The sequence below is a fragment of the Notolepis coatsorum genome (assembly GCF_963971535.1).
Source record: "Notolepis coatsorum genome assembly, chromosome: 15".
NCBI classification, from domain to species: Eukaryota; Metazoa; Chordata; class Actinopteri; order Aulopiformes; family Paralepididae; genus Notolepis; species Notolepis coatsorum.
The window spans coordinates 77,625,182-77,649,141 of record NC_140179.1 but is presented as its reverse complement, the minus strand read 5'-3'; the positions used below and the strand labels follow the sequence as shown (position 1 = coordinate 77,649,141).

The 23,960-nt window shown below is 48.6% G+C and overlaps 1 protein-coding gene across 1 annotated transcript in view; it reads right to left on the bottom strand.

Annotated features, from left to right (window-relative positions):
• apaf1 (apoptotic peptidase activating factor 1) overlaps positions 1 to 23,960 on the bottom strand; it is a gene marked incomplete at its 3' end in the record, with an annotated part of 195,041 nt that overhangs the window by 112,567 nt on the left and 58,514 nt on the right. The window contains exons 11-12 of the mRNA XM_084331049.1: positions 22,383 to 22,496; positions 12,748 to 12,932 (exon numbers count right to left, since the gene is read on the bottom strand). Coding sequence (XP_084187175.1) covers positions 12,748 to 12,932; positions 22,383 to 22,496 — 299 coding nt within the window. The remainder of the gene's footprint in view (positions 1 to 12,747; positions 12,933 to 22,382; positions 22,497 to 23,960) is intronic.

The window sequence follows — 23,960 nt, the reverse complement described above, 5'->3', positions numbered from 1 at the left end:
ATACCGGAGTCTTAAGGCGAGCACAGAAAGACTCAGAAGAAGCTTCTATCCCCAGGCCATCAGGCTGCTCAACGAACAATAAACACTATGCAACAACCATCAAATGCACACAGCACACACACCCACACGCACACACTCACTTAAACAAACAACATACTGCAGCACCCACTCTCCACACTTTAGATCACCTAAACACACTTTACACTTTATATTTATTGGTAAAGGATTTGCACTACAACTCGTACACCTTACTGTAAATTGTACCTAAATTGTACCTCATCCCATATCTGCTCTGCACTATATAGTATTGTATATTAGTACATTGCATAGTATATTGTATGGTAACTCAGTTACTTCTATTCTGCATCGAACATTGTACATATGTCTATACTGAACACTGTGACCTCTATTTTTACTTCTATTTTACATGCTATACTATTTTATTTCATACTTATCTTGTCTAGCACAGTCTCTGGAGCGTAACAGTACGAAGCATTTTGTATAAAAGTATTCTGTACTTCTGTATGACAACTATTAAAGAAACTTGAAACTTGAAACACTACCACACTACAGACGGTTAACCTTTCACTATACCACACTACAGATGGTTAACCGTCTGTAGTGTGGTAGTGAAAGGGTTTAAACTTCTGTAGTGTGGTTGTGAAAGGGTTAACCCTTTGTCGTGTGGCAATGAAAGGGTAATCTGGTTAATTGGAGCAAAGTCTTCAGGGCAAATGCTCTTAACTCATCCAGCGCCATCGCTTAATGAGCCAGGGGGCGCTAGAACGCCATCGCTTTAATCAATGGGGAGACTGCGAGATTTGCGAGTGCTTAAAAGTTAAAATATATCTTATATTATAGCTATGGGTCTAATACACCCGTCGATTGTCAGTGAGTTGCTTCCAGTCAACGTGCAAAAAACAGATTGTTTTTTCATCCGTACATTTCGGTTTTATACCATTTTGAATATGAGTATAGTTTGTGATAGCCCTTTAGTGGAATACACTAAACACGTTGTCATTTTTCGCCCGATTATCGAATCTTCCTGAAATCAACGCTAGATTATCATTATTATCCTTCCTCGTGCATAGATGAAATGGCCCTCGTAGCGCGGCGCTCCCCCCCCCCCCCCCCCCCCCCCTGCACCCAACGGCACACAGCCACACACACACACAGCTTCGATCGCGGTAGAAAGAAATATCAGATCAACGCAAGATTTCCTTACCTGGTATCTGATGTAATGCAAAAGAAATAATCCAATTATCTGATCGCCATTCCAAATACTGCTCGTGGAGGTCCGTCCCACATTGCCCGGCATTGCATATGAAGGGGGGGGGGGGGGGGGCAGCATCGCAGATGTAACGTTGTAAACGCTAGTCCTGCCGGAGTATTTAAACCCCACCCGTGCGGCTCAGATCGGCCCAGAAAAGAAACTACACCATTTCTAATAGAGTGCAATACCGGCTGGAAGGTATTGCACTCTGGTAGGCGGCGGTATTTGCCCTTTTGCTAGCTCAGACCCATTCCCAATGATAACATCAGGCTGGATAGATGAAAAATGAATGGATATAGCTAATAAAAGAAATAACGATTAAAACCAGAGTTTTCTCGTGATTGGCGCTGAACGGTTGGTGAGTTAACCCGACTTTTCTCTTGACTGGTGCTGAATGAGTTAATACCCAAGCATCTTACATCTCTATTTGTAACTGAGGGGTACAATTCCCTGACTGTATTGTTAAGTATGGTATTATTAAACCACTACCTCTTGTACTTTAACTTCTGGCCATCCAGTACATGATATAGATATGATGAACACTTTCCCACCTGATGAAACGAAGTCCACACAAATGTACAAATCGAATATTTAATATAGCAAAAGGTATATACAACGTTCACTTGTTTACACTTATGATTTGAAATGCACTTGTATGGCAAATGAGTATTCGTAGGTAAATCAACATTGAATGTCCAATCTCTGGTTACGCAGGGAGTAAGTATACAACCCGGTTCTTTAGGGAACTATAGCGATGGTACTTAAATGATTATAGCTGGATACACTAAGGGGGGGGGGGGGGTCCCGCTGGTTGTAAGACAGTAGGAGGGGGGGGTTAGAAAAGCCGCTGGCGGTATCCCATCTGGCCGACGATTTCTTGGGAGAATTCAAAGTCTTGAACACGGTGCCCACAGAACCTCGGTCCGCAGATGAATACAGCTGGACCCTCTGGTGGACGGTAGCTGCCGGTCCACAACGGAGAGACGTGAGGCGACCTCACTGGTGTAGAGCGCCGTCTCACCTGGACTCCTCTCCGGGGGGTAGTTCCAACACTCAGCAGTGTTGGCCGTTATCCATGGAATAATCAAAGCACCCAAAGCATAATCCAAGCCGTGGAAGGCTCGCCGTCGTCCGGGTAAAGTAATCCAATGTACAGGTCTCCTCGTCCTGGCCCGGAGCTCCTCGGATGCAAGCACCACTAGTGGTCTGCCCAGCCTGGTTAAGACTCCAGATAACGTCAGGAACGATGGGGGTGCTGCTCACTTTATAACTCTAACCGACGATGCACCATACATAAATAGACTATTATTAGCTTAATAGAATACGTCCAACTCGACGGTATAGTGCCAAACTATGACAATTCAACTATTAATCCACACAATATCTCAATGCCTATTCTGAGGCCAAGTAGGCCTTACTGCACCACACGTGCGTCGTGGGTGAGGCTTCGCGTCTGTTACTCGGTTGGAGGGTAAAGAACTAATGGACTAAAAGAAAGTTCTACTTTACTTGCGCCATATATATGCGCTGTGAACAAATAGTACCATTCGTATTTCGCCAGACGTATTCCTACGCGGAACCGGGCTTGCCACGACATGTTGGGCGGCACGATTGAACTTGAACCTAGGGGTATGGCTGCTGGCGCCAGGTTCTCGTCCAATGGTAGAATGAAACTATTATGGGCTGTTTAGTAGACTAAAGGGATATTCAGTGCATATTGTACAAGGAATATACAGGGGATATCAAACGATATACAAATACTATTTAAATATATATATATAAATAAATATATATATTCGGTTTAATCTGATCCTTCACAACAGCCGCCCCCTAATTAGTCCCACCTAATTAGCTAAGCAGAGACAGATTAACCGCACTGTCTACCACTCAAGGTCCGCTGTAAGGGTCAGTCAGCTCACAAAGTCATGGGGTCATGGTCATCATCGATAGTATCTGGGAGTCGGGGCAGTTCTATTAGCCTCGCCACGGGTCGTGTGTAAGTTCGCCCTTGGATGAGTACTTCAGCTGCTCGGACCTTGCCATCGGCACCGGTGATCACTTTGCTTACGCGGCCAGCCGGCCACATAGCTCTGGGTAGTGACTGGTCGATAATCATGACGACTGTTCCTTCTGTCAAATTGTCTCTCTCTTTTACCCACTTCTGGCGGGTCTGTAGAGACGGTAGGTAGTGGAGTAGGAAGCTGCTCCAAAACTTGTCAGCTAGTACTTGACTGTACCTCCACATTCTTCGGCCGTTCGCTTCTTCAGGCCTGTACATTGTCTGGGGTAGCGCGGGGTCCAGCCGCCCCATTAAGAGTGTGTTGGGGGTGACTGGGTCGACATCTGCTACATCACTGGAGACGTAACCGAGGGGCTTTGAGTTCAATACTCCCTCGATCTCCGTGAGGACTGTCATTAGGACTTCTTCCGCCACAGTCTGGGCCCCAAGCACGGCGTACAGGGCTGTCTTTATAGAACGTACTTCTCGTTCCCAGGTTCCACCGAAGTGGGGTGCGTTCGGGGGATTAAACTAAAAAACTGGAAGTCAATCTGGGATGGAGCTAGGTGGGTCTTAAGTTCTGGGCCCATAGCTTGGAAGCTCTCTCTCAGCTCTCTTTCTCCGCCTTTGAAGTTTGTCCCGTGATCAGACAACAATGTAGACGGTTTTCCTTTCCGTGATGTGAATCTTCGGAAGGCCATACGGAATGAGTCTGTGCTCATGGTCGGAAGGAGCTCGATATGTATCGCTCTGGTGGTCATGCATTTGAATACAATACCCCACCGCTTCTCGGTTCCTCTTCCTCTCTTTATATACAACGGGCCAAAACAGTCCATGCCTGTGGAGTGGAATGGCTTGTCGCCGAGTCGGAGGCGACAGGGGGGTAGGTCAGCCATCCGTGGTATGCTGGGCTGCGCGCGCCACTTTCGGCAGTCTAGACAGGTTAGCTGGAAGCGTCGCACCGCTTCTCTTCCTTGAAGTATCCAATAGCGACGTCTGATCTCCGCGAAGACTCTCTCTGCTCCTGCGTGGTGTACATCCTCGTCGTATTTCTTTATGATCAGCTCTGTGACCTTGTGTCGGCTGTTCAAGACGATCGGGTACTTAATGTCATCCGGTAGATCGGGGGCTCTCCGCAGGCGACCACCCACTCTGATGAGATTATGGGCGTCACTCTCGGGTGCCAGGTGGAGCAGTCTGCTGTCTGATGGGACGGGCTTTCCTCCCTGTAGACAGTCTAGCTCATCGGGGAACGAGTCTCTCTGGGCTCGTTGTAGTAGAAGAAGTTCTGCTTCTTCGTAGTCAGCTGCTGAAATGTCAGTGGTGGACTGAATCTCTGGGTGGTGCCACAGGAATGTCTTTTGCTGCGCACTCTCTAGGGTAATGCAGTCATCTATGTTGGGGTCTGTGGAGGCAACTGTGCTCAGTCCACAGAACATAGGTTTCTTGTTCTCAGCCTCCTCGTTACTTGCTTCCCGTGGGGTGGGCGTAGGCCACTCTTCTTCGGGGAGCTTGAGGAATTCTGGTCCGTCACTGTAGATGTTGCGACGGGTGAGGTCATCCAGAGACATTCCCCGGGTGATGACGTCAGCTGGGTTGTGTTTGGTGTCCACATACCGCCAGCTCGCTGCTTCTGTTAACTCTTGAATCTCGGTGACTCTGACTCCCACGAAGACTTTGTATCTGCATGAATCAGACTTGATCCATGTGAGTACTGTCGTGGAATCTGACCACAAGATTGTTCTGTGCACCGGAATGGTGAGTTCACGTTGGATTAACGTGGCTAGATGCGCTCCTGCTAGGGCTGCGCAGAGCTCTAGACGCGGGATAGATTGTTGCTTTCGTGGGGCTATTCTTGAGCGAGCCAGGATGAAAGCAGTGTGTATCTTTCCTCCCTTCTCTTGGGCACGCAAGTAGGCCACCGATCCATAGGCTACTTCGGAGGCGTCGCTGAAGACGTGTAGATCAATCTTGCATGTCTCTGGCCTCACTGTGGATGGGAAGTAGCTGCGGCGTATATTGACGCCTGGGAGTGAGCGGAGTTCCGTCTCCCACTCTCTCCATGTTGAGGCAAGGTGTGCGGGTATGGGGTCGTCCCAGCCCTGGTCCTTGTCCCATAGTGCTCGTACAATCATCTTTGCCCTGGTGGTGTAAGGTAGAATACATCCCAACGGGTCATATTGTCTGGCGAGTGTTCTGTACACACTCCGTCTGGTGGTCGGTGTCGCCGTCGACCTTCCCTGCTCTGGAGTCAGGGGTTTGTGTCTATAGTGGAGCGAGTCTGTTTTGAAGCGCCAGACTAGTCCTAGTGTCATTTCTTGGGCTTCTCCTGGGATGGTCGCCATCCAGGTCTCGCTGCTGGCAGCCCTGTCCGCGGGGGAGAGGCTGTGCAATACGTGCGGGTCACTGCTGGCCCACTGCCTGAGATCAAAGCCGCCTTTGATCAGGGAGGCGCGTAGCTTGATTAGGAGAGCCTCGGCTTCTTCTTGAGTCGAAACGCTTTGTAAACAGTTGTCCACGTAGAAACTGTTCTTCACACTGTGTCGGACCTCTTCATCTGCTGCTGGGTCCTCTGCGACGTGTTTCTGTAGTGCAAATGTAGCACAGCACGGGCTGCATGTGGTTCCGAAGGGGAGTACTTCCCACTGGTAGATGGCTGGGTTCTCATCTCCGATCCTCTCTCTCCATAGGAACCGCAGCAGGGGCTTGTGCTCCTCCACTAGTCTCACCTGCAGGAACATCCCTTTGATATCCCCGCTGATAGCCACCTTGTCCTGGCGGAAGCGCAGTAGCACGCCTAGTAGGGAGGGGCCGAGTGTGGGGCCGGGCAAGAGCTCTTTATTCAGATTTTGGGATCCGATCTGGTAGCTGCAGTTAAACACAATGCGATCCTTGCCGTTGTGGTGGACCTTGTGATGCGGCTCGTACCATGATTCGGTCGTCTGATCGGCCTCTTTAATGTCAATATTTGTCACGTGTCCCGCTGTGATTAGCTTCTCAATCTCAGCGCGGTACACACTCTCTTGAGCGGGGTCTTTGGCTAGGCGCCGCTCTGTGTTCAATAGATAGCGCTCCGTGGCGTCTTTCTTTGCGTGAAAGGTGGGCATTCCCTCTCGCCTCAGGAGTGGAGTTGCGTATCTCATCACTCCGCCGACTGTGACTCTCTTTGTCCCTTGCTCGAGTAGGTTGATGGCGTAAATGTCTTCTTTAGAACAAATATCTTTCTTTTCGTTCTTAAAGGGCATTGTCTCTAGTGTCCATAGCCTCTCGACATGCTGCAGGAGAGTGGTGTCTTCTTCTGTCGTTCTGGAGAGAGGGCAGCTAGTGGCTGCTGTTCGGTTGAGAGATTTAGCGAGGGGGCCTTGTAGGGTCCACCCTAGGCGGGTCTCGACTGCTGCAGGACAGCCTCGGGGTCCTGTATGGACCCGGTCAATCGGGACTATGAGTTCAGCAGGGTCGGGGTAGCGCCGTCTATGAGCGGGATAGGTAGTTGTCGCAGGTGCACATATTTATCCATCAACTTGGCGATAGGGTAGGTGTACTGCGATAGTCCTATTTCTTGGCTGGTGAAAGCATTTGTAATCCTATACCGTCGCTCTGGCTGCCCGTTTGCTGCGATAGTGAAGGAGACATTCTCGCCCTTTATCGTCTTTAAATCTCTTCTTATTGTCCGAATCGTCATTTCGTTCTCGCTCCCCCGCAGTCCCAGCTGGGCCGCAGCGGACGCGAGCAGAAGGGTCTTCTCTGACCCGTCATCAAGGACGGCGTAAGTGTCCATGACTTTATCTTGGTAGCTCAATGTCACACGGACTACCTTTAAGAGCACTTGGGCACCGCTGCTGCTGGCGGGGTCAATGTACATGACACTTGCCTTGGTGCCGCTCGATGGTGCAGGTGAAGGCCGTCTTCTGTTACTGTCGTGTAGTATATCTAGATGGGCTCCGTCGCACCGACTGCACCTTTTCTTTAGGCGGCATTCGGCTGCCATGTGGCTGCGCGCACATCGGTAACAGCGCTTGTTGGACTTTATCCATTGACTCACTTCTTCTGCATTCATCTTTGTGAACAGGTCACATTGTGACAGCCAGTGTTCTTTCTCACAGTAGGGGCACGCCATCTTCCACTTCTCTTTTCTCGAGGGGGTGCTGTGGCTCTTACTGCTCGGTACTGACTCTGATTGGTGCATGACAGTCACCGATCTTCTTCCATCATTTATTCTCCTGGGTCCCTCTCTGGAGCTTGGCGTGCTCCGCCCGAACGTATCCAGTCGTAAGCTGCTGACTTCTCTCGCCAGGAAGTCGGCTAGATCAAGGAGGGATGGTTCGGGGCCGTTAGGATCCCGGTAGTCTCTCTGCCGCCTAAAACGCTCTTGTCTTGCGGGTGGCAGCTTCTCCAAAATCCTCTCGACGTTAGAGTTGGCGTATAGCTCATGCATGCCCTTTTCCCGTTGCGCTCCCAGCATCCCTACCAGGGACTGCACTTTGATTGACAGGTCGTCTAATGAGCGATTGTCTGTTGCTGGGGGTAGGCGATCAATATGCCTTATCTCTTGGATTACGTAATCCCATATACGTCCATATCTCTGGTCCAGCGCTGCCAGGGCCGCTGTGTATGGGGTCGTAGAGGTGGCATAGGCCAGCGCTATATTGTGCGCTCGCGGTACTTTCAGGTGCTTCAGTAATATTGCATACTTGTGGCGTTCATCAGCGACATCCACCATCATTGTCTCTAAGCACATCCGGAGCTCCGTGTACTGTGCTCGATTCTCATAGGTGAAGTCTGGAAATGACGGCGTGGCAATGTATGACGCCGTGGATGGCTGATACATCGGCGAGCGTTGGGGGAGAGACCTCCTAGGCGAGTCCCCTCTTGCGCCTCTCTGTGGGCTGGTACCGACAGGGTACCATGGCCCGCTGGTCCAGGTGCTATTCCTCGGGGCTGGTCGTGCGTCGTGCTCACCCGTGAATAGAGTCGGGGGTCTGTAGCGCAGCGCCGCGGGGGTATAGCCTGGGCTGTACTGGACCTCCTGGTCCGGTGGAGTACTGTGCTGTCGTCGGGCTTGGTTCTCCTCCTCTCCCTCTTCTTCCTCTATCAGGTCTTCCAGATCCTGTAGTCGTTGATTTAGCTTCTCCGCAGTGTATGCCGCTCCTTCCTTGTAGCTGGGTCTCGCTTGGACCGGTCTGGGAAGGGGGTCTGCGGGGGGTATAGGCTTGGTCTGTTGGTCAAGTTCAGGGTCGCTTGCTCGGTTAGGAGACGCTGCCCTTGACTGTTGTCTCGACGAGTTCCTTGAACCCCTGGCGGAGGGAGAGGGTGTTGCCTTGCGGATCAGCTGCTCCATTAGCTGCGCTTGTAACTTGTCGCGCTCGACTTCGCGCTTGGTGAGATCTGCTTCTCTTTGGGCACCGGCAGCGGCACGCTGGGCGTCGGCCCGGTCTCTTGCCATATTCTCTTCCGTCTGAAGGCGTCTCATCTCCAGGCGTGTGCGCTCTTCTTCGCTCCGTTGCTGTGCTTGGAGTCGATCGCGTTCGCCCTGAAGTCGATCACGTTCGGTAGAGGCTGTCAGGCTGACGAGGAACGCCTGTTGTAGCATCCTCTCCGCTTCGCTGGGGGAAGGCGGTTGTGGAGGTGAGCCGCTCCTGTGTGAGCCGCTCCTGGGTGTACTCGTTGGGGAGTCCTGGAGCTCTATTTCCTCGGCGCTCTCCTCCTCTTCTTCCGTGCAGAGTTCTCTCTCTGTAGGGTTGTCTTCCTCCCGGGGCTGGTCGGGGACTACTTCTTCGGTATTGGCGGGGGGTAAAGGCATGTCAGCTCCCTCCTGGTCCCCACCGTGAGCTTGGTCAGTTACATTAGAACCTACTAGGGCCTCTGTGGTCGGGGAAACCTGGTCGTTAAGGTCAGACATAATTTTACTTTCTACTTTTACCGCGTTTACCGTTTGTCGAAGGCTAGGTAGTTGACTGACAGCGTAATCCTCTAAGTACTGAGGTGTCTGTCGTCTGCGCCGCGGGCGTTCTACGTTAGGAGGACCGTTTCGTGGAGTGTTCATCATAGGCCATTTTAATATTAATAACACTATATTAATATTACACTAGTTACCATCCGGCTCGAAGGACCAATTGTAACTGAGGGGTACAATTCCCTGACTGTATTGTTAAGTATGGTATTATTAAACCACTACCTCTTGTACTTTAACTTCTGGCCATCCAGTACATGATATAGATATGATGAACACTTTCCCACCTGATGAAACGAAGTCCACACAAATGTACAAATCGAATATTTAATATAGCAAAAGGTATATACAACGTTCACTTGTTTACACTTATGATTTGAAATGGACTTGTATGGCAAATGAGTATTCGTAGGTAAATCAACATTGAATGTCCAATCTCTGGTTACGCAGGGAGTAAGTATTCAACCCGGTTCTTTAGGGAACTATAGCGATGGTACTTAAATGATTATAGCTGGATACACTAAGGGGGGGGGGGGGGTCCCGCTGGTTGTAAGACAGTAGGAGGGGGGGGTTAGAAAAGCCGCTGGCGGTATCCCATCTGGCCGACGATTTCTTGGGAGAATTCAAAGTCTTGAACACGGTGCCCACAGAACCTCGGTCCGCAGATGAATACAGCTGGACCCTCTGGTGGACGGTAGCTGCCGGTCCACAACGGAGAGACGTGAGGCGACCTCACTGGTGTAGAGCGCCGTCTCACCTGGACTCCTCTCCGGGGGGTAGTTCCAACACTCAGCAGTGTTGGCCGTTATCCATGGAATAATCAAAGCACCCAAAGCATAATCCAAGCCGTGGAAGGCTCGCCGTCGTCCGGGTAAAGTAATCCAATGTACAGGTCTCCTCGTCCTGGCCCGGAGCTCCTCGGATGCAAGCACCACTAGTGGTCTGCCCAGCCTGGTTAAGACTCCAGATAACGTCAGGAACGATGGGGGTGCTGCTCACTTTATAACTCTAACCGACGATGCACCATACATAAATAGACTATTATTAGCTTAATAGAATACGTCCAACTCGACGGTATAGTGCCAAACTATGACAATTCAACTATTAATCCACACGATATCTCAATGCCTATTCTGAGGCCAAGTAGGCCTTACTGCACCACACGTGCGTCGTGGGTGAGGCTTCGCGTCTGTTACTCGGTTGGAGGGTAAAGAACTAATGGACTAAAAGAAAGTTCTACTTTACTTGCGCCATATATATATGCGCTGTGAACAAATAGTACCATTCGTATTTCGCCAGACGTATTCCTACGCGGAACCGGGCTTGCCACGACATGTTGGGCGGCACGATTGAACTTGAACCTAGGGGTATGGCTGCTGGCGCCAGGTTCTCGTCCAATGGTAGAATGAAACTATTATGGGCTGTTTAGTAGACTAAAGGGATATTCAGTGCATATTGTACAAGGAATATACAGGGGATATCAAACGATATACAAATACTATTTAAATATATATATATAAATAAATATATATATTCGGTTTAATCTGATCCTTCACAACACTATTTACTATTAAGAGATTATGTTGGATTGTCTCAAATAAATAGGGCATCTAGTGGTTATAGTTGAAACATGATCTGCTGATGCATCCCATAATAAGGGCACCTTATTATCTTGACTTGAGCTACACACATACGTCTAGACCAGGGGTTCGCAAACCTTTTCATACCGTGACACCATTTAATTTAGGAATTTTTTTGGGGACCAGACACTTTAATTAAAAAAAAATTATTGTGTTTTTGGTAGATTTTTTACAAATCCTGTAATTAATTAATCTAATTAATCGCATAACCATTTTATGCCTGATATTCTATAATCATATTTCAAATAGCATGTGTCCGGATGGCAGAATTCAGTACTGTATCTACAAAACCTTCTGTTTAATCATCTTCCATCTATTAATTTGCTTAGATTTTTCAGGTCTGGTCAATTTGAGCATAGTATTATTCACAGTCAACGATAAAAAAAATTTAATTGATATTCTCATTTGGTTCATTACATATTACTCAAACCTAGTAACAGACAGTATTTCTGACACTGGGAATACATTCCCTGAGATGCATAGATGTCCCTAGAATCAGATACCAAGAACATGCAAATGGACCATATAAAAAAAAAGTCTGTAAATGTGTATTCTACGTTCTTATGGAATGAATGAGATAAAAAATTCTTTAAATTTTTTTTTTATAAATTCTGAGTTCATTTTCATTACGCGATAATTTGCTGTGTAATTAATTAATCAAATTAACGCGATAAACTGACAGCCCTAGTTTTTTTTTTACTACCGGGCAGTCCGGTAGAGAGAGAGAGAGGAAGAATGGGAGACAGAGCGGGGGGGAAGACATTTGGCAGAACGCCGGGTCCGGTAATCGAACCCGGGTCGGCCGTGCCGCGACGCAGCGCGTTACATGGTTCGCCACTTGGGCGCCCCTGGGGACCCCACACTTAATGTATCGCGTAATTTCAACGTAAAAGCACACGTTGTTGAACTTGATCATGCATATTTATTAGAAAATGTAATTACAGCACTATGTTATCAATACACATTTATAAGACGAGGCATATTTAGCCAAAATATGTTGCCAGAACATACAACAAATTTATAATTTTTTTTATTTTTTTATTTCTTTCTTTCCAATGCGCTGTCACCTACCCGCAACCCCAATTTGGGTCGCGACCCATAGTTTGAGAACCACTGGTCTAGACATATTTGCAGTGTATGATTTGTTAAATGTAACATTGTTGTGTACAGGGTAAAGTAGCTGCTCCATCATTTCTTCCTCATCATTTGTACCGAGACAGACGTCATCCCCCCCCTTCAAAACTCCAACATGCACCAATAACTCACCCCCCCCCCCCTCCTCCCACACTGTGCAACATCCTACCCCCCCAAGTGCAATATCCACAGTGCAATACCCACCCACTACCGTCTGACACTGATTGTTATTTTGTATATTATTATTTTGTATATTGTATTGTAACATTGTTTTATTGTATAGTATTTTATATTTCTTGTATAGTATTTTATGTTTCTTGTATAGTATTTTATGTTTCTGTATAGTATTTTATGGTTCTTGTATAGTATTTTATGGTTCTTGTATAGTATTTTATGGTTCTTGTATAGTATTTGATGTTTCTTGTATAGTATTTGATGTTTCTTGTATAGTATTTTATGGTTCTTGTATAGTATTTTATGTTTCTGTATAGTATTTTATGTTTCTTGTATAGTATTTTATGTTCTGTATAGTATTTTATGTTTCTTGTATAGTATTTTATATTTCTTGTATAGTATTTTATGTTTCTTGTATAGTATTTTATGTTTCTCTTTTATTACTTGTGTGATTTTATTACTGCACCTTACTGTAAGTTTGAGTCCCAAATCTCGTTGTATGCAAATATAATGATAATAAAGTACAATCTAATCTAATCTAATCTAAAACAGCCCCTCTGTATGTTTGTATACCTACAGCCAGTCGACGTAGAGGCTCCCCCTGCTGGCTCTCTCCTGCGCCTGCAGCAGGGCCTGCCTGTAGACCTCGGAGCTGTGCGGCTGGGACAGGGCCAGCTGCACCACGTCGGGGAACGGGCGCTGCTCCAGCTGGTGGCCGTTCAGGGAGAGGAACTCCTGGAAGTCCCCGCGCACCTCGCTGTCCTGAGGGGGACAGAGATAGAGGTCGCACACTTCACTGTTCTGAGAGGGACAGAGATAGAGGTCGCACCTCACTGTTCTGAGAGGGACAGAGATAGAGGTCGCACACTTCACTGTTCTGAGAGGGACAGAGATAAAAGTCGCACACTTCACTGTTCTGAGAGGGACAGAGATAGAGGTCGCACCTCACTGTTCTGAGAGGGACAGAGATAGAGGTCACACCTCACTGTTCTGAGAGGGACAGAGGCGTCTCTACAATTCGTAGCCGCATTTCGCAGACCCCTCTCTGATTGGTTGAGGCCATTTCTGCAGACCCCTCTCTGATTGGCCGAGCGCGCGCATGCGCATGAGCCGCGACAAGCTCCTCTAGCCAGGAGTCGAAACTCCGTTAAGCTCCAGAGAGAGAGGCTGAAAACCCACAGTTGTTGCCCGACGGATGGGAGCCGAATCCCGGATCAGAGTTTTCTGATGAATAGCCCCAAAACATGGAGGTCGCGAACGCAATTTATACGCATGGAAGTATTGATTACGCCATAACGAATCATTAAAAAAATATACCGTTAACTGGAATATGTTGTGTGTGCCTTTACACATATGTTGGATAGGATTATGTAATTGGTTTGTCATTAAAAACCAATAATAATCGCTCGCGGCTTCGCTGACCAGAGCTCTCTCAGATTCAAAGTTTTAATTGCAGCCTGCAGCCAATGTGTAACTAGACAGTTACAATATAACATTTATATTAATTAAGAGAAAGAGTCTGGTGGTCAATTGCTACGAAATGTGTCTTACTAATAATAACTAATTCCTTGGTCAATAGAAGTCTCTGTGATACTTTCTGAATATGATTTGGGAACATCAAATGGGCAGGCCGCGAAATAACAACATTACAATGTACAGTTTCTGACAGCTGGCTGTGTTGTGAAATGTGCATAACGTTATGAATAAACCGCGAAGTCACGCGAAATAACGTTATAAGCGAATCTGGTAGTACATTTCCAATCAGAGAGGGGCTTCGCTCAACCAATCAGAGAGGGGTCTGCAGAAATGGAGCTCAACCAATCAGAGAGGGGTCTGCAGAAATGCGGCTACGAATTGTAGACACGCGGGACAGAGATAGAGGTCGCACACTTAACTGTTCTGAGAGGGACAGAGATAGAGGTCGCACACTTCACTGTGCTGAGGGGGACAGAGATAGCGGTCGCACACCTCACTGTTCTGAGAGGGACAGAGATAGAGGTCGCACATCACTGTTCTGAGAGGGACAGAGATAGAGGTCGCACACCTCACTGTGCTGAGGGGGACAGAGATAGCGGTCGCACACCTCACTGTTCTGAGAGGGACAGAGATAGAGGTCGCACACTTCACTGTTCTGAGAGGGACAGAGATAGAGGTCGCACATCACTGTTCTGAGAGGGACAGAGATAGAGGTCGCACACTTCACTGTGCTGAGGGGGACAGAGATAGCGGTCGCACACCTCACTGTTCCGAGAGGGACAGAGATAGAGGTCGCACATCACTGTTCTGAGAGGGACAGAGATAGAGGTCGCACCTCACTGTTCTGAGAGGGACAGAGATAGAGGTCGCACATCACTGTGCTGAGGGGGACAGAGATAGCGGTCGCACACCTCACTGTGCTGAGGGGGACAGAGATAGAGGTCGCACACTTCACTGTTCTGAGAGGGACAGAGATAGAGGTCACACCTCACTGTTCTGAGAGGGACAGAGATAGAGGTCGCACATCACTGTGCTGAGGGGGACAGAGATAGCGGTCGCACCTCACTGTTCTGAGAGGGACAGAGATAGAGGTCACACTTAACTGTTCTGAGAGGGACAGAGATAGAGGTCGCACCTCACTGTTCTGAGAGGGACAGAGATAGAGGTCGCACACCTCACTGTTCTGAGAGGGACAGAGATAGAGGTCGCACACCTCACTGTTCTGAGAGGGACAGAGATAGAGGTCACACCTCACTGTTCTGAGAGGGACAGAGATAGAGGTCGCACCTCACTGTTCTGAGAGGGACAGAGATAGAGGTCGCACATCACTGTGCTGAGAGGGACAGAGATAGAGGTCGCACACCTCACTGTTCTGAGAGGGACAGAGATAGAGGTCGCACCTCACTGTTCTGAGAGGGACAGAGATAGAGGTTGCACCTCACTGTTCTGAGAGGGACAGAGATAGAGGTCGCACCTCACTGTTCTGAGAGGGACAGAGATAGAGGTCACACCTCACTGTTCTGAGAGGGACAGAGATAGAGGTCGCACACTTCACTGTTCTGAGAGGGACAGAGATAGAGGTCGCACACTTCACTGTTCTGAGAGGGACAGAGATAGAGGTCGCACCTCACTGTTCTGAGAGGGACAGAGATAGAGGTCGCACCTCACTGTTCTGAGAGGGACAGAGATAGAGGTCGCACCTCACTGTTCTGAGAGGGACAGAGATAGAGGTCGCACCTCACTGTTCTGAGAGGGACAGAGATAGAGGTCGCACACTTCACTGTTCTGAGAGGGACAGAGATAGAGGTCGCACCTCACTGTGCTGAGAGGGACAGAGATAGAGGTCACACTTCACTGTTCTGAGAGGGACAGAGATAGAGGTCGCACATCACTGTTCTGAGGGGGACAGAGATAGCGGTCACACACTTCACCTCATTGTTCTGAGGGGGACAGAGATAGCGGTCGCACCTCACTGTTCTGAGAGGCGTGATTTTTTTTTCATAGCCTCTGTTTGCGAAGACGCTCTCTGATTGGCTAGCCCGCATACAGCGAAGAAGAAAAGACCCTCTCTGATTGGTTGAGCGAAGCTGGTTTAGCTCCGAAGGGTCTCTTCCGCCTTGTACATATATATTCTCTGCTTTGAAGTGGTTATGCTTTGGCCCTCTTTCAAAGTGGGTTATGCTTAGAGTTAGAGTTAGGGTTAGGGCTAACCCTATATGTACATGGCGGACATTTCTATCCCAGAGCCCTTCGTAGCTAAACCAATCAGAGAGGGACAGAGATAGCGGTCGCACACTTCAGTTCACTTGGAGAGACCTTTTGGAAGAGAGACTAAACCCAAGTGCTTCTCACTTCCTGTAATGAGTCACATCAGAATTGTTCCCCAGCCTTAGTGGGCAATAGGTTCCATTCACTAATCTTCCTGGACTTTTCCTTTTAAACCAACATAGTACAATTTTACACTTACTGTATATTTCTGTATATTTCTACTGTATATTTTATATTAGAATGTAACATAGGAAACAGGCACGTTGGAAGGGGGGGTGCAGGGGGAGTGGCAGCACCCCCTCTAGTGGCAGCTTCAGTTACTGCACAAAAGTAAAACAGTATTTTTATATACTGTAACATAATATAAGTTCTGTATCGCTAGTGGCTTAGCTTGGCATCGCCTTCTGCACTATCTCGCGTACGTGCACGCGTACTGAATAAACCACAAATGTACCTCTAATACCAGTATTAGTCTGACCACACCCCTCATCAGCTTACCTTCATAAGCAGGTGTGTGGTCACCTGCTCTCCTCCTTCTCGCTTTCACCACAAGGAAGAGGTGCCTCGGTAGATCCCCACACTTGACACCATGATGGAAGAAATTGGATTAGGAACAGCTTGGGAAACAAGGATACGTTGACATCATATCTTTATTTTCTCTCTCACTATTTTCGAGAAAATACGGCGATATTGTCTTCGTACTGGAGTGTCTAGAAGATGATGATCATTCTACAAACCCTCCACCGGTTTTCGTATTGGGAGCACGCCGCTGCATGCTTCTCAACTGCAGTTCCTTGCTGTGTTTGTTGGGGTGAAACCTGTCAGGCCACAGCTGAACTGTCGGACATGCCGCTGTTGTGAGGAGCGGTGCGTTCCAGGTTGGGTGAGTAGTGTTTGCTGGCGGGCTCCACTTGTCTGTTAGTGCTATGGGGGCTACTAGACGAAGTTTATGGAAACCGGCCCCAGGCTAGGGTCCTTTGTTTAGCCGTCTAGGCGACAGAAGGCCTTGGTCTGGCGACCATTATAGTTTTAACTAGTGGGCCGCGACCATTGACACTGGTGATCCCTGTGTGTTCTGGACGAGTGGATTCTCTCTGTCACCGTGTTAAGACCCCATCTTTCATATCCAAATGAGAGTATTCCTTCACGAGGGGATATGTGCATGTAATGTGCGATAGCGGCAGATTCATGTTCAAAGTCAGCTATACAGGCCAGTTGGTACTGTGCTGATTCCGCCGGACGTGTTATTGTCACCGTTGTGAAGCGGTGTTGACGTCTTGTTTTCCCTTTTCTCTTAAAAAGTGAGGAGGGTTCAGAACGGCGGCCTGTCTGGGTGAGTGTTATGTCATTGTTTACATGTTCATAGCTTACGGTTAGCCGGTCGGTGGCCTGGCGCGGGGTGGCTTGGCTTCTCGCGCGCCGCCGGGAGCTCGCTCCTGATCGCGTGCGTCGTAGATCGGCGTCTCGCGAGCGGAAGCGATAGCACCCGAACGGCTGGAGCAGCCGTTAGCTTGATGCTATTCTGTTGAACGTGCTTTGATTTTTAACATGTTTTACACTTTTGACCACGACGTCATCCTTGACAGGGGATGTTCGTCAACCCTGCCCGAGCCTAGACGGGGATTGCGTCAACAAAGAGGACTGTAGCGACTGGTGGAGCGGCGACGCTGCCCGGATCGAACAACACGGGACGCTTGTGACTGCACTTCGCTGATCTGCGTTCCGGGCAGGTACGGGGTTGGCCAGACCCTCATAACACGTCTTCTGGTTTTACCTTGCTAAATGTATTGTGAATGACGGTGTTTTTTCCCAAAACGTGTGTTGTTGCAATGCATTTGAGATACGTTGCGGGTTGTGTGTGAGCTGTTTTTGTCACTGGCAGTAGCTTCTCCGTGCAGGTCGTGATGTATTGATCTGGTTGTTGTGTGAGAAACATCATGGTGTTTATGTGTACCGTGTACTCACTACTAAGGCAACTAACCTATGAAGCTATGCTTGGTGACGAGTGAGTAAAAGAATGTTCTTTCTCAGACTGTAATGACAATGGACAGTGAGTTCACACATTAACAGGTTTTCCTGTTTTAACTGGCCGTATTGTGGGTAAAATAGGAGGATTGTGTTTTTCCCCCCCGGTTCCCTGGGGACTTTATCACCTCCTATCAGACATGTTGTGCATTAATTGTGTCTTTTGTGTGGTAGGGATACGATGTGACTCTCAGCTTGATTGCTGAGGTTGTGCTAATCTGCTGGAGAAACTTATTTCCTAAAGGGAAATTGGTTTGGTTGCTGTCATGTGGGCTTAGCAAGGCCTGTGGTCGATACTAATCAAGAATGATGTATTCTCTCATTGTGATGATGATGGGTTGTGTGTGTCATGTGACCTACAACTGGGTTGTACTGACCACAGAAGCACATGTGTATGTTGGACCGGGGTTCTTAGAGCCCTCTCTATTCTGTGTTTTTCCTTAGTAAAAATCAGATAGCAGGTTAGCTCGTGCGCTGTGTGGAGCTGTGAAACGCTTCATAGAGTTGACTATGACTGTGTCATATTCTCTTTTTGTCGTTACGTCGTATCATGGGTGTGGGGTCGTAAAGGGGTGAACTGGTAACCTTTCCTCTCCCCGTTGTTCTGTCGGTCAGGGGTACACCCCCTGTCCTTCAAGGTTCCCGTCACGTGGCGGTTCGGCACGTTACGGGGGGGGGGGGGGGGGGGGGGGGGAGGGAGTTCCTGGTCCCACGGCCTGGTATATTGGGCGTGTGCACCGCAGGAATTCCCCCGCCATAGAGTACGTCACCGTGCGCGTCTCTGTTGGTAGGACTTCCGTGTGCTGTTCAGGTCCATGTGATGGATCTGTTTTCAGGGGGGGTGGTCAGGGCTCCTCCTCACCAAGCGCCTACTCAGGCCTTCTGTGAGTTCGGACTCCTTCTTCCATGTGATCCATGTGAGGAAGCCTCCATCAGAGTACAGAGCCTTCCTCCTCAGATTGTCAAAGTGAGTGGACCCTCTAGAAGGGTCCTTTTCTATTGTATGTATATTCGATTCAATTCGTTTATTGAGTGTGTATGGGTTCGGTGCCTCTTCCCCGGAGGCCCTAAAACCAGTTTTTTACATGGCTCGAGGTGCAATATATTCTTTTCAATCTGTACAGCTCGCGTGGGAAGTCTCTCTGGGGATCCCCGTCTCTTTCCTATGGGAGGGTGGTGGGATGTAAAAATGTGAACATTTTTTACCCCGGCTGTGTAGACTGGGATACATACTGTTGATGCTTCCTTCTTTCTATTCCAGAAGTGTTGGAGTTAGGGAGTGTCACACCCCTCTTGTCGTTCCCCTGGGCGCCTTGGGGATTCAATGGTAGGTCTAAATAGCCTGTTCATTGATGGGGGTGTGTCCCGACGCACGTATAGTGCTAGCTCGCTGTAAACAGGCGATTGACTGGCACGCCTTAGTTGCTTGTGGTTGAAACAGCGTTTTTATAAAGCAACTGAGATGGGGGTTTTTCCTCTTCCGGCGACCACATCCCATGACCTGGGTGGGTTGTCGACGGATCCTCGTTCATGTCTGGGGGATGATGACGGGATGGATCTGAACATATGTAGTGGGGTCTCACGCCCTTGGGGTGGGCCACCAGGCGCGGTTCGTCCCGACGTCTGGGTGGCGCCTTCTTTTCATGTTAAGATCAACACGCATATCTGCCCTTTTCCTGGGGCATGTCGGCGTGGTTAGGGCACGGGACTGGTTCTGGTCACGCTGGTCCAGATCAGTTGAACCCGTTGTCCGCCGGGGATGCAGATCTGCTGTTCTGGTACCCTGAGGGACTTGGGCTTTTTTCAGGGGGAAAAATGCCAGGTCGGTCTGGGTGTCACAGGGTTAAGCGCTATGGAGACCCTGGTTGGGTATGTTTTTACTCAGCACTGTCGTCATGGCTTACAGCCATGCCATTCTGTACGCGCTCGATCTCGTCGGATCTCGGCCGCTACACAGGTTGGTCCTGGTTAGTACTTGGTTGGGAGACCGCCGGGGAATACCAGGTACGGTGTGCTTAGGGGCTGGTTCTCCATTGTTTTTCGCTCCTCTCTCACGCATGGCGAAGAGGGGCCTGTGGGGGTGGTTTTTTGACCTCCTCTGGTGACCCTGTGCTTCCCGTACCGCCAGGCCCGGTCCGAAGTGATGTTTGCGACCCGTAGGCCTGGGTTAACCCTTTTTGGAAACTGAAACACTTGTACTGCGGTATAGCCGGTGTATACCCGCAGGTGTGTTTTGGAGTTTTTTCTTGAGGGGTTATAGGAACAACCACCGCATTGGGTAACACCGAGGTGGTTGATTCCCTGGTGTGTTGGAGCAGTGTCAACTCCCGGGTTCACCGGTTGAGGGTGCCCCTGCACGTTCATGACGTCTGCCAATCGTGTCAGCCTTCTCTGCCTCGACCCCTCTGGGTGGGGGTTGTTAAATGGAGGCTTGGTCATGCAACACCGCCAGCTTACGCTCCTTCCGCCGGGGCGGCTGTGTTCAGCTGTCCCCTCTGGCGCCTGTCTCGTCCGCAGTCTCCAGGCTAGGGTTAACAGCCTGTTGCCTGGTTTTTCCCCGGTGCGCTGCCTGCTTCCGTTGGTTAACCTTTTTTGTGTGCTTACGGCCATGCTGACTGCCTATTCTGCAGGGTCAGTGTGCCAGGCGGTGTACTATTGGGGGGACGGGGCCCGCTCGGCTTACTGGCCTGGTTGGTTCCGCCTGGGAATACCAGGTGCAGTAACTGAGGGGCCTTTGTCCGAATACGCTGGCGATGTGGGGGGCGGGGCACTACGTGCCCACCTGGTGGGGTCTTGATGCTGGCATCATGGACTTCTCCGGGCCCCCATTCCAGGGAGTCCAGTCCTTTTGGTGGGTCTGGGTCTTCCTTCGTGCTCCGCTGCTACGGCCTTGCCACGGGGTTGGGTTTGCCCTTGACCCCGTGATTCTGGGGGCAGTAACGAGGTTGTTCCTCCGTTCGTTCCCGGGTGGCATGCGGGTTGTGCGTGTGTGTAGTCGTGGGTCAAGCCACGGTCTGCTCACCCTGTGCGTTGAGTTGCTTGAGTGCCTCTTCGCACGGTCGGGTCCGTCGCCCTCCCGTGACGTCCCTAATAGGGGGGCTACCCTCCATTAGGGGGGGTCGGGGGGGCTCGGCCCTCCCTGTTCTGATGGTTTTGGGGGGCTGTCAGCGGGGTGTATTTGTCAGCCAAGTGGCTCCGCTTGGCCTCCCTTGTGCAGAAGGCGATGCCAAGCTAAGCCACTAGCGATACAGAACGTTAGGTTATGACTATAACCAAGTTCTGTTAGCTAGGGGCGATGCTTGGCATCGGACGCCGCTGCAGCCCTTGTCCTCACCTTGTGGTGAAAGCTTGGGAAGGAGGAGAGCAGGTGACCACACACCTGCTTATGAAGGTAAGCTGATGAGGGGTGTGGTCAGACTAATACTGGTATTAGAGGTACATTTGTGGTTTATTCAGTACGCGTGCACGTACGCGAGATAGTGCAGAAGGCGATGCCAAGCATCGCCCCTAGCTAACAGAACTTGGTTATAGTCATAACCTAACGTTATAAGTTTATCCTGCTCAAAGCACTTGACTTCACCATTACACTGACACACTTGTAAATACGTTAATTCTTGTTAGATTGCCCGACTGTATTATTTTCCTCGCTGTGTGAAATACTACAGTTGCGTCTGAGGGGAGTGGCCACTGGCTGAGTGCTCTCTGTCTCGGTGTCGAAGAGGAGATCTGAAGCACAGACAATATGAGAGAGGAGATGAGAATGAATGAAAACTTTATTTAACAGATTGCAGAATGGGTACAATACGGTACGGCTCAATACACACAATTAAGGGGATGCAGATCAGAGAAAGACGTTTGTCTTGTTGCCACAAAACATTAATATCTTTGGAACCGTTTGTGTTAAATTGCATCTGAATCGGGAGATGATCTTCTCTCGTCACAATTTTAATTGTATTTCTCCGTCGAGCAAAAGCTGGCTGGCAGTCTCATTGAATAATATATGCACTCCGAAAGTCTGTAAACTTGTGCATAACGGAGCAGAGGTCCCCAGCCATCGGGTCGCGGACCGATGTAATATAAGACACTTAATTAGCCGTGCATTGATAATACAATTGGTATCAGCAGTGTAACGTCTTAATTTAGGCATGACAGCGTCGTTGTAGTAGACACATTCAATCTAACATTGAAGCTAACCCAGATATAGAAATTAGTCATACAGACTTGGAGATGGAGCCGAGTGAGGTTTGCCTCACGTCTCACGTCATTTTCAGTTAAAGGGTCATTAGAAATAACTTATTTCAAAGTCATTCTCACGGCGTTCTGAAAAAGAAAATCTCAGAAAGGCCGCACCCCCTGCCGATTTAAAGTTCCAACGCGCCTGATAGGAAATGTATATCCCGGACCGTGTTTTATTCTTAGGCTTGTTTTTGTCCAGCCGCTCACCTCTTTGTCCAGGATGTGTCCGTACTCCACATAGTCGTTGATGAGGTGAGCAGCTCCCATCATCTGGGACTTAGTTCTGACCCACTCCAGAGAAAACATGAGGGAATACAACTCCTACACAGACAGAGGGGGGGGGGGGGGGGGGGCAGAGAGCGATACAGAGAGAGAGACAGTATTATGTTGTTTCTTCTATTTTGTGAAAAGTACCTGCACATTTGTATCCAAACCTTTTGTCTCTCAACCCATTTTTACTCACTCCTGCTGTGTGTGTGTGTGTGTGTGTGTGTGTGTGTGTGTGGTATGCAGACATTGCAAAATGAAATTCAAGGACTTTCAAGTATCTTTCCAAGCACTATGTTTAGGCATTTAAAGAGATACAATTCACTTTTAAATGCAGTTTTTTATAAAAAAAATAAAATCTGATCCAATATTTATGGCTTAAAACCAATTGCAGACGATTAGTTACACTTTAACCCATTCTCCGCCGATGACGTGTTAACACGTCATTCTCCGCCATGCGTAATCTGCCAATGACGCCGTTAGGCGTCTTTGAGATCAATATTTCATATTTTCGTCATGGTATTCACATTTCACCCACGGAGTCTTGGCTGGTGCTGTAGGACTCCGCTCAACTGTGCAACGCTTCAATACCGCCACCTCGTGGCCGATCGACGAGTTGCCAAACCGGAAGTGGCCGGAAGTGCTTGGTCCGTCCCCTATTTTCGTCCGGCCACTCAGTGATCGTCCCGGGGCTCAATACAGACACTGTGGATATGGATCTTTGCCATAACTCAATAATCAACATTATTTGGACGTGTATTAGTAATATACAACCCGGCAATGGATCGCATCGATCAACATCCCATAATAGCGATCTTTTTGCTCCACTCTCCACCCAACGCTACGAGGAGACTGGGGTGCGTTTCAGCGTTTTTCTTTACCATTTTCGATACAAACTGCTCTGATCAATATATCACCCATTTAATCATATTAATATTGATTTATATTAATATTTAATATATTAATCATTTAACGTCGGTCACGGAATTATAAACGACCCCCCCCCTCCGTTCATCCGCGCATGCTGAGTCATAATGTCTAGGACCATGTACAGTTGACATTTTTTATCTGCCGTCGATCGGTATCAAACTGCATTTGATGATCTAATATATGCATTTATGGCTATATCTCACATTCTATGAAATACTGCAGAAAACGATAAAAACATATTTATACTCTACCGTATTTTTGTATGAATGTGTGAATGAAAAAGTAAAACGTTCCTACATCCTGAACGATAGATAATTGATGTTGAATGGGCCATAGTAATGTCAATTTAGCAATACAATTTAAAAAGTTATAGGCCTGCAAAGAAGGTGAACATCTCCATAGACAAATAGAGCTGGCAGAGGATGGTTTAGAATGGGTACAATGCCCGGCAGAAAATGGGTTAAATAAAAAAAAATGCAATTTCTTGATTCAGAACTATTTTATCATGGATGAACAAAACTTTCAATGCGAATGGTTGATTTGAATTTCAAGGACTTTTTAAGCACCTTGTTAAAAGAAATGGGCTGT